Source organism: Anopheles maculipalpis, chromosome 3RL (genome assembly GCF_943734695.1).
Source record: "Anopheles maculipalpis chromosome 3RL, idAnoMacuDA_375_x, whole genome shotgun sequence".
Classification (NCBI taxonomy): domain Eukaryota; kingdom Metazoa; phylum Arthropoda; class Insecta; order Diptera; family Culicidae; genus Anopheles; species Anopheles maculipalpis.
In genome coordinates, this window is record NC_064872.1 from 5,269,909 (window position 1) to 5,280,575 (window position 10,667).

The 10,667-nt window shown below is 47.7% G+C and overlaps 3 protein-coding genes across 3 annotated transcripts; 2 read left to right on the forward strand and 1 right to left on the reverse strand.

Moving 5' to 3' along the window:
* Positions 1–832: 832 nt before the first annotated feature.
* On the reverse strand, positions 833–5,488 carry LOC126563825 (ribonuclease 3). The gene is made up of 3 exons (XM_050220590.1): positions 4,844–5,488; positions 4,174–4,760; positions 833–4,104 (listed from the first exon to the last, which is right to left on the reverse strand). Exons 1-3 carry the CDS (start codon positions 5,486–5,488, stop codon positions 837–839), a joined length of 4,500 nt encoding a protein of 1,499 aa, XP_050076547.1. The 3' UTR covers positions 833–836.
* Positions 5,489–6,447: 959 nt separating this feature from the next.
* LOC126564467 (mitochondrial-processing peptidase subunit alpha) lies at positions 6,448–8,281 on the forward strand. Its single transcript, XM_050221529.1, has 3 exons — positions 6,448–6,503; positions 6,612–8,017; positions 8,081–8,281. Exons 1-3 carry the CDS (start codon positions 6,448–6,450, stop codon positions 8,251–8,253), a joined length of 1,635 nt encoding a protein of 544 aa, XP_050077486.1. The 3' UTR covers positions 8,254–8,281.
* An 867-nt stretch (positions 8,282–9,148) lies between these two features.
* Positions 9,149–10,150, forward strand: LOC126565172 (ribonuclease H1). The gene is made up of 3 exons (XM_050222320.1): positions 9,149–9,246; positions 9,322–9,717; positions 9,784–10,150. Exons 1-3 carry the CDS (start codon positions 9,149–9,151, stop codon positions 10,148–10,150), a joined length of 861 nt encoding a protein of 286 aa, XP_050078277.1.
* Positions 10,151–10,667: the final 517 nt, after the last annotated feature.

A 10,667-nucleotide genomic window follows, 5' to 3' on the forward strand; every position in this document is an offset into this window, starting at 1 on the left:
TAATTGCGCGCTCATCCGGGTGTTTTATGTATTTTTTTCCACCGAACCAAACAGACAACAATATTATTTCAATTTCGCACACACGCTCGGATCAGAAGTTTTAAATCGAAGTCGAACACGGCGTTTCAATACCGGAGTAGAGGGTACGAAATCGCGAGCTATTACTATTATTTGTAGTCGATTCCCCGGTGTGAATGTTAAGAATTCTGGCAAGGGCGAGGCGTTTGGAACGGGGAACGCCAGGAAGAAAGACTTATGCAATCCATTGTGTCCGGGTGGTGTATGTGTAGTGAGCGGATAATTACGATAAGGTTTAACCAAGGTCCTCTTGTGAGGAAACGAGTAAATGCGCGAACAAATGGGCACACTTACACTATAGATGGATGGAGGTTTTCAATCGAAGCAAGATTGTCCGAAAAAGGTTGATTCTACAGCTGGTGGAACATGTCGAATTTGAGGACATCAAGACGGGGTCCATATCATGTGAGTATTGAACCTTTTTCGATGTATATTTGGAATTATATCCCTGCAATTCTGATAGAATCCCCAGAGTCATTAATATAAGACATAGTAGCGGAGTAGTAGCCGAAATTATCAGTTCTTGGAGACCTGGACTCTGGGAACCACTGGGAACCACTCTTATCCTTTCATAGGCTTTACGTGCCTAGAAGGAAGACAATTGAGAAGTCTCTGCGACAGATGATGCGCAGGATGACAGACAAAACTATGCGCATTAGTTTTGAAATACTTTTATTACTTGCCTAAGCACTGGGTATTGTTGCTTTACATCAATTCTATTTTGGTAATTATTTAATGTCCACATACAAGCTACAAACTTACTGTTCCATACTTTCATCAATCTCTCCTGCCTCCAAATCGGACGACAGTTCATCCGTTCCTTCCACCTTAATCTGATACTCCTGCAGCAAGCTAACGTAGCCAGTAGCAGCAACAGGAGTAGTAGTAGGAGCATCAGTATCAGTGGTGCTATCGATGGCGACTTCTTCCGCTGGATCCAACGGTTCTACCTTAATCTCTTTTTCGATCTGAAGAGTATGTTCAACATTTGGTTCAGTTGTTTCTTCCTGCACTTCCTTGCTATTAATATCATCTGAAACATCAGTTGGAAACTGTTCCTCAGTATCGGAAATATCGTCCAATCCTAGATCGTCATCATCCGACACGGAACTGTAGTCGCATTCGTCCAACGGTTCTTGCTTGATTTCGAGAGGTTTGATTACTGCTGTGGCCGTTGTCGTTTCTACTGGGGCCCCAATATCATGCTCCACTACTTCCACTGGTTCCTCAGCTACCGTCTCTTCATTTTCGCCCGTCGTGTTAAAGTCCATCGATCCTTCCGTGTCAGAGCTAATGTCACTCGCGACGACGTTATCAACGACTTGCTGATCTTTGTTACTTACTCTCTTCCTGCTACTATCTCTACTACTAGTACTGCTGGAGCTACTATTACTACTCTCGCTATTAGATCGAGACCTCCGATTTATCTGATACTGCTTAGGAAGACGGGCCGATTCTGGCAGAAACACTGAAGCATTCTTTTCCTCTCGAGTACGCTTTGCTGCCAGACCTTCCGATTGCTGATCGACCGAGCTACTTTGCGTGATTTCGTCCTCTTCCAGCTCATCTTCCCCGATTCCTTCCTGTTCACCATTCCCTCCGGAAGTTCCACCCGTGGTGCCGCCTGTACCTCCACGACCACCTTGCCCACCACCAGTACCGCGTGGTACCTTCTGACGCTTGAGACTTCGTGCAATCACACGCCGCTGATGATCGAGTTGTGGGAAAAGATCTTTCGAATTTTCCAACGCCTGTTTCGCCGCATTCATCTCCGCCTGCTGGATACTGTGTCCATCCGCACACGCCAAACGCTTCCCCCGGAAGTACACCGCAACGGAGTAAACGCGCGTATTCGTCGGCCCCGTACATTCGATCACTTTGTACACGGGAATGTCTGGTTCGCCACCATCCATCGTGCGCAGCGTAAGGCAGCACTGTTGCAATTTTGATTTCGGATCATTCCAGTCCTGGTTCATGATAAAGTCCTGTAGCCGCGGGAACAAACAAACATGACAAAACATCTCACAATACTCGAGCCCTTTATCTACGTAGAGGGCGCCCAGGAAGGCTTCCAGCAAATCGGCCCGATCTTTCGTTTTTAGATCCGCTTTCGGGTTAGAGTAGACGGCGTACTGGGTCATGCCGAGATCATCGCAAACTACTGCCTGGGTTCGATTGTTGACAAGCGAGCTCCTCAAAAGCGACAGATGACCTTCATGATGTTCGGGAAAGTGGCGATACAGATACTCGGAGCAGATCAACTGCAGCACTGTATCGCCTAGGAACTCGAGACGTTGGTTGGACCCAAGCGTAAGATTTGTGAACCCGATCGAACGATCCGTGAACGCTCTTGCTAGCAACCGGATGTGATTAAACTGAACTCCAATCGAATCTTCAAAGCGGGTTAAGGTTTTGAGCATCTCGAATGATTCGATATGGTTGCGATCGCCGAGTGGTTCCTGTTCTTGAAGCGGATGTGCAGGATAGTTTACCCAGATGCCACGCAATGAGTCATCCTCTTGGAAGAGAGCGTAAGCAAACACACGATCCGCTACTTCTATCCCACCGTCTAGGAGTAAGGCTCCCATTAATGCTTCAAAACAGTTGGCCAGCGCGTGACGCAGCTCCAGCTCGTGACACAAATCGGACCCATGGGCGTACAGCATAAACTCCTCCAGATGAAGCTTCTTTGCCAGTACGGCTAAATGTTGATTCTGAACAATTGCGGCACGATATGTCGCGAGACCCCCTTCCTCCAGATCGGGGAACATGTGAAATAGATGGATAGAAGTAATGAACTCAACCACCGCATCGCCGAGAAACTCCAACCGCTCGTTGTGCGTTATGTTACTGTCCGTTTCATGCTCTTTTCCAAACCGGGACATAATGCTAATGAGTGTGTTGATGCCTCGCTTCCTCGTATTCATGTAATGAATCTTCCGATCTCCATACTCCGGTTGTCGGATGCCACAGTTCGTAAGACTGTTCCTCGCGTGATCCGGGTTCGTTCCAAAATTTTCCTTGTACGATGGATGTGTGAGTGCGAGCTGAAGTGTGTAACGATTCGTAAACGTATATCCAATGTACCGTTCGAGCACATTCAACGATCGATGGAACCGAAGATGTCCGGTAAGTACCGGAATCAACATGGCGTGTTGCACCATATCACACATAATGCCCGTCCGATGGAAAGCTTTCGCACTGACCGCGATCGTTATGTTTCGCTTCATCCTGCCTTGCATACGCATCTCCAGCAGTCGGTTCTCCTTCGCTTCCAGCTTCCTTTTATCTTCGAACGAAGGTTTCGACATGTTGGCAATTAAATGGCGGAACTTTATATATTCGCGCCAAGCTTTCTGATACTCGGGATTGCCGGCGTAGCTTAGTTGGGGCGGCCGGATGCCAAAGTGGACGATCACCGGATGTACCAAACCATGCTCATCGATTGCCGTTGCTTCCGGTACGTCACCAACATTCCTATCCAGCTGATCAACTCGCACGGAGCAAGGTTTCATGCCCGGATTCGTCACGACCATTCCTTTCACGTAGTCGACATAGTCCTGCCACTCGTTCTGACTCATATCCATCATCTCCTTGAGCATGTCGGGCGGTACTAATGGGCCCGAATTGTCCAGTAAATAGCGCAATACCTCACTCATTGCGAGTACCTCCTTCCCATTATCCGGCAGATCGCGTACAAACCGCGGCAAGAAGTGATAACACGGACAGGAACTTTCCTCACCCGAACCGGACGGTTGTACGGTAAAGTCGACGAGTTCGAGCAACTCCCGAAAGAGATATCGATCGAACAGTGTTAGCTCGCGAATGGTAAAGTTTTCCGGCATTTGTTCCTCGATGTAGAGGATTGTATACTCGATGTTGAAGCGAATAACCTTACACGTTGGCAGCTCACCGATGGGTTCGTGCGCTAGGAGGGAGAATCCTTCAAACAGGAACTCGTGCCGATCGTGCTTAATGATCGTTGGTGTTTTGGTGAGAAAATTCGTTGGCGGAGAGATCGTTATTCTGAAAATAAAATGATCGAATATTAGAATAAAGACTTTTTCCGAGGCTTTTTCTGTAAAGCCATCTTACCGGTAATGGTACAGCTTATCCGCATTGTTGGAATTCGGCAGACACTTCGGGAAACCTTCCTCTCCAGGATACTTCCCGTGCCGGATACCTGTCCTTCTAGAACGTGCCGAACACCGGCACAAAGGTCCATCGTTCATTTCGCCCGGATCATTGTACCACAAATCCACGTGCAATCGTAGCGGGTGCTTTATCTTTGCGGTCAGTTCCTCCATACTGCACTCATCTTCAAACTCCAGCTCACCGTCGGATGATTCGGACGAGGACGAGCACTTATCGTGCCTATGGCGACACATCTTCATCTTGCGTTTCCGTGGTGGTGGATTGTACGGTGTCTGTGTAGCACGAATCCGTTCTGCGCGCTGGATAAGTTCACCATCGAACAGGGTGCAAAGAGCATCAAGTCTCGTCGTTGATTCGACCACTTTTTCCGACACACGCTTGTAGTACAGCTCGGCGGGGGATGAGCGTACCCATACGGTGCGGTCCTCATCGTTGGACGACAGCTCTTCCAGTTTGCGTGCGATGTCTTCGGAAGTTTCGCAATAATTGCGGCACCATTTCGAGAGGATTTCAGCACGTTCGGTGTCCTTAAAATTCAAAAAGAAGTCCGTTGGTGGACATTGTATCATTTTATCATTATTTATGGGGAGGGAAAAAAGAGACCACTTACCACTTTGAATCGTGAATGACGAGAACTGTTCCGTTCTGAGGATGAAGAAGCTTTATCCGAATCTCGCCGACAGGAAGCAGACCGATCCGAGCGCGTTCGATCCAACCTGTCGGAGCTTGTAGGAACCGAATGTGATCTACCGCTTGATGAATATCTCGATGCCGAAGAACGTGAGTATGGGGCAGGTTTTGAACTTCCCGAAAAAGAATACGAATGCGAGGAGGAGGAGGAGGATGAGGGATGTTTATAAGACCCACCGGAATGGGATGATGGCACCGAATTTGACGATGATTCGTAGCGTCTTCCTTGTGAAGGATATTGTGTTCCACTCGGTTTGTGTGGTGAATGGCGTTTGTACGGTTGGTGCTGTGGAGCGGAGTGATGTGACTGCTGTGGACTGCTGGAATGGCTCTTCTCAGGACGATCTGGCCGATGGTAGGGAACGCTCGGTAGTGGTGGTGGTCTCGTCATTGCCAGTGGAATCGCCGGTGGTGGAAAGTTGAAGTTTGGCATCGTAAATCCAACGGCACTAGGTGATGGTGTTCCCGGTGGTGGTAGCGAAGTGGTTCCTCGGGGCACAAAATGATTCGTGCGTGGTGTTGGTGCCGGTGGCGGATAGTTCGGTGGCCTGTGATGATGATTCATCGTGCTGAAATCGATGTAAACTGTTGTTAATCTATACTTTCACGTGTAAGAACCAGGATTTTTCTCTATTATATCTTACGGGCAATTGTTTTACTCCCGAAAAAACAACAAGACTGAGTTTATCCCTACCGGTGCTACCAGCTTTCAATAAAATGTAAACAAAGTCCAGTGAAAAAGCTACCATAATCCGACAGCTTCGAACGCTCTTCCCCAAGCGACCGAGCTGAAGTTGCGGCCGAGGACCACGAGAGATTTCAAAATCAACATTTCAGGCTCATGCGACCCACCCGTTTGTAAGCTTTTCTCGCTTTGAAATCTCTTTTTGAGAACAAGGAAATGGAGACACAAGGAAATGGAGAAACACCTGAAATCGAGATTGGAAATCGCATCGATTTCAACAGATTGAAGTTAGGCCATGATTCAATGGATTAAAATAGGGGTAGCCCGGTGAATGTAGGCAACAGCGACACCGGTCTTTTCACGGCAGGATCGGGGTTCAAATTCCATTCGGACGGTCCTCACGTAGTGAGGTCTGTTGTAGGTAGCTTTTGTAGGCGTGCGTGTGGCGTGTCAATTTGTGTTTTTTCAAAAAGTAATTTTGAACCATGAAAATTTCAATTACTAATGGGATCACTTGGAAGAATAGGCTGAAGCTAGATTCTTGCATCAAATCTAGTTTTCTTTTTTACAATTCCAACTCGTAGGACTTTAAACTGGTCGTAAAAATACTTCCAGTTTACGTATTTTATTTGCATTATGCGTCGTCGATTGTAAAGCGTTTTTGTCGCTTGGGGATCATTGACATTTTCGAAAACCTTTCAACTCGCATCCGTTTATACCTACCCCGGTTAGATACTTGCAATTACAAAACAAAGTCCAGAAGTTGCAGGCACGTTATCGACCGTCAATTTGTGTTAATTTCATTGAAAAAAGAAAGCAAATCCAATAGCGAGAACCAAATGTCCTTACCGTATAATGTGCGTGCGCTTAGCAAGCGGCTCCTGCTAAATAAATGGTAAAGCAAAAAGACCCACATTCCGGTGAATGGTGAATCCCCTCCCCGTACTCCTAATAATTGCATGTGATAACAATGCTTGCTGCGTTTTTTCTTTTCCCCCCTTAGCTACGGCACCGCATCACACTGGCGAACGTTTGCAAGTGAATCATCCGGCGGCCGGGCAAGCGATCCGGACGGGACAACGGTCAATGTGCCGTCGAAAGAAATCGTCACACCACTACCGCCCCTATCGCAACCGATTCCCGATCTGGCCCCGGTACAGTATGCCCGGCCGGGTGATCAGAAAAATGTCACTCAAGTCACACGACTCAGTAACGGGTTGCGGGTAGCGTCCGAGAACCGGTTCGGACAGTTCTGTACGGTCGGTGTGGTGATTGATTCCGGGCCACGGTACGAGCTCGCTTATCCGAGCGGCATTTCCCACTTCCTGGAGAAGCTTGCCTTTCAATCGACCGCCGAGTATGGGGAGCGTGATGTAATCTTCAGGGAGCTGGAACGGCACGGAGGAATTTGTGATTGTCAAAGCACGCGTGATACATTTGTGTACGCCGCCAGTGCGGACAGTCGTGGGTTGGAATCGGTGACGCGCATCCTGTCGGAGGTCGTTCTGCGGCCAAAGCTGTCGGAGGATGAGGTGGAACTGGCCCGGCAAGCGGTACAGTTCGATCTGGAAACGCTCGGTATGCGCCCGGAACAGGAACCGATCGTGATGGATATGGTGCATGCGGCCGCTTACCGTGATAACACGCTTGGGTTCCCGAAACTGTGTCCTTCGGAGAATGTTCCGAAAATTACGCGTGATACGTTGCTGTCCTATCTGGGGTTACATCACACTCCGGAACGTATGGTGCTGGCCGGTGTTGGTGTACCGCACGATGAGCTGGTCCGTCTGGCGGAACGATACTTTGTGCCGGGATCGGCCACGTGGGAAAACGAAAAAAGCAAATCACCCCATCCGAAAGGTGTGGACACATCCATCGCACAGTACACCGGTGGTTCGAAGCTGGAAGAATGTGCCATCCCGGTGTATGCCGCGGTAGGCCTTCCGGAGCTGGCACACGTTGTGATTGGCTTGAAGGGATGTTCGCATCAGGACAAAGACTTCATCGCTGCCTGCGTCCTTAATATGATGATGGGTGGAGGTGGGTCGTTTTCGGCCGGTGGCCCCGGAAAGGGCATGTACACGCGGCTCTACACGAACGTGCTCAACCGGTACCACTGGATGTACAGTGCGACCGCGTACAACCATGCGTACGGTGATACGGGATTGTTCTGCATTCATGCAACGGCACCACCGACCCACGTGCGCAGCCTGGTGGAGGTCATCACACGCGAACTGTACACGATGCAAGCACGGCCGGGCGATCAGGAACTACGGCGCGCCAAGACACAGCTACAATCGATGCTGCTGATGAACCTTGAGGCGCGGCCAGTTGTGTTTGAAGACATCGGACGCCAGGTGCTGGCGACTGGCGAGCGTCGACGACCGGAACATTTTATTCAAGAAATTGGTAAGCTTTTCCATCTCCGGCGAGGCGTCCAAATTGGCTAATAATCCTCCCATTTTATTGTAGAAAAAATCACCGCAGAAGATGTCCAGAACGTGGCAAGGAAAATGCTCGTTACCTCACCGGCACTGGCAGCTCGTGGAGAAATTAAAGGAATTCCGGATGTTAAGGACATTACCGCGGCACTGATAAATGAAGGACGATTTCCGGGCAATCGACGTTTGACACTGTTCCGATAGACAGCGAGAGAGAGAAATGATAATTAAAGCCACACACACACACACAGACACAAAACCCTACATTAGATGAAATCTTTGACTTATCGAATGCGCTTTCATTTAAACCGGCTTTACAATTTTAGCTAGTTTTTAATAGTAGTGGGTGTCGACTATCGACCAGAGAGAGAGAGAGAGCGAGAGAGCGAGATGCCTTTTGTTTTGTAAAGCAGTTATAGAGCGATGTATAAAAGAATTGGAAATATAATGTCCTCACAGCGAAAGACCAGTGAGAAAAGGAGTTGGCGTTTTTGTTTAATGTGACATAACTCCGGCATATGCAAATTTGGTGTCCAACGGATCCGGAGGCCTTTTACCAGGTTACTTTTCCGTAAATATCCTGATGAATATTCCTCTGCCAAACCCGATCACGTAACCAGGAGCCGTGTCTTGGTCCTAGAAACAATAGACGATCGTCGCTCACTGGCGGAATCGTTATTCATAGCAGGCCTCCTAAAAGAATGCACCAATGCTCCCGATCTTCTGTCCATGATCTCTATGTTTTACGTCTCGGGCTACTGCTGGAAATGGGGTTTTTTTTATGCATACAATAAAATGTATGGACTTTATACTGAAATACTTTATACTTATACTGGAAAATGAATAAAAACTTATCACTAAACCATGCGTTCTACTACAAGCTACTCTTGTGTGCTCTTTGTATAATTTGTGTATAGAAGGTACATGCAAATAGTGCCTTGCAAAAAGCTTGTTAACGCGCAATTAAGTTTTGTCCGCTGGGCTGTCAGCTGTCACGAATGTAAACAAAAGCTTGTTTTGAACAAATTCCAGCTGCAGCTGGTCCCTCCGATCATACACATCCTGAACCAAGATCGCGCCATTATCCTTTCACAGCTGTATGTATCTTGTACCACAGCCACTGTTCCGCCGATTGGTTCCAACGATGCCGTACTATGCGGTTGCCAAAGGACGCCAGGTGGGCATATTCTCAACTTGGTAAACACCACCTCAAACACATCACCTAGAGAGAGAGAGAGAAAGAGTAGTTTAATAGACCGGTCTTTTTTCTAGGCCAGAATGCCAAGCTCAGGTAAATGGGTTTACCGGTGCACGGTTCAAGAAGTTCCCGACACAAGCAGAAGCACAATCCTTCATTACGGCTCATTCCGGTAGTGGACCCGGCCTTCTCACAGCAAACAAACAGCCGGCAACGAATTGGAAAGGGAAACGGAGTACTTCTACGAGTTCGACAGCCACCTTTCCACCGGCAACGAAGCAAGCGAAGAAGACCATTTTGCTCGATGAGACTCCGGCTCCAATTAGCAAAATGGTCAAGTACGGAGAGTACAGCTTTCTGCAGGATGATGCCGGATATGTGCACGTGTACACGGATGGTTCGTGCGAGGGAAATGGGACGGCCCGAGCGGTTGCCGGGCTTGGTGTTTACTTTGCCGAAGGTCATGCTTTGTAAGAATAGCTTCTTCTTATTGTTTGCTTCCGGAAAGATAGTAATATTCGCTTTCTTTGCTGTAGAAACACATCCAAACCGGTGAGTGGCCGAGCGACAAACAACTGCGGTGAAATACAGGCAGCTTCACTAGCGATCCGGCTCGCCCGACAGCAAGGCATCCGGCGGTTGGTCATTAACACCGACTCACAGTTTTTAATCAACTCCATCACGAAATGGTTGCCGGGCTGGAAGCGGCGCAACTGGACACTGTCTAGCGGTGGGCCGGTAAAAAACAAGACTGACTTTGTGGAGCTCGAGCAGGAGCTTAGTGCAGGTGATATCGAAATCAAATGGAACCATGTGGATGCACACTGCGGAATCCTGGGGAACGAGCGTGCGGATCAGCTAGCTCGCAAAGGTTCGGAAATGTATCGGATGCAGCAGCGATAGGCAGGAATAAAACATACCGAAACGACCGCGTGTTGAGAAAGTGTAATTAAATTTTATTAAATAGCGCATTTCATCCCCCTTTTTAATCACCCCATTATTGGCCACCCTCATTGAATTTTCTTTTCTTTTTGTTTCAGAGTTTCCCATAATTTTTAGCTTACTTATATTATAAACCGTTACTAATTTATTACTTTTCAATGCATTTTTGTATGTGTGTCTGTGTGTTCCTTTCTTCTTGCACAATTCAAGGTGCAAGTGTCCTGCATTGTTGCGATTAGCAGCAGCAGTAGCAGCAGAGTTTCTTTGTGTGTCGCTTAGTGGGGGTTTTTATAAGTTATTTCTATAGCTTGTTTGTTTTCTTCATCATATTTATATGCTTAAAACAGCACATCTTGTTTAAAGGGTTCAGCTTTAGGTTTAGTTTTGTTTCTTTTATTAATGAAAAAAGCGTTTGCCTTGGTTGACTTTCTTAATAGTTACGCAGTTTTTCTACCTGTTTTGCTTACTTCCTTCTCTC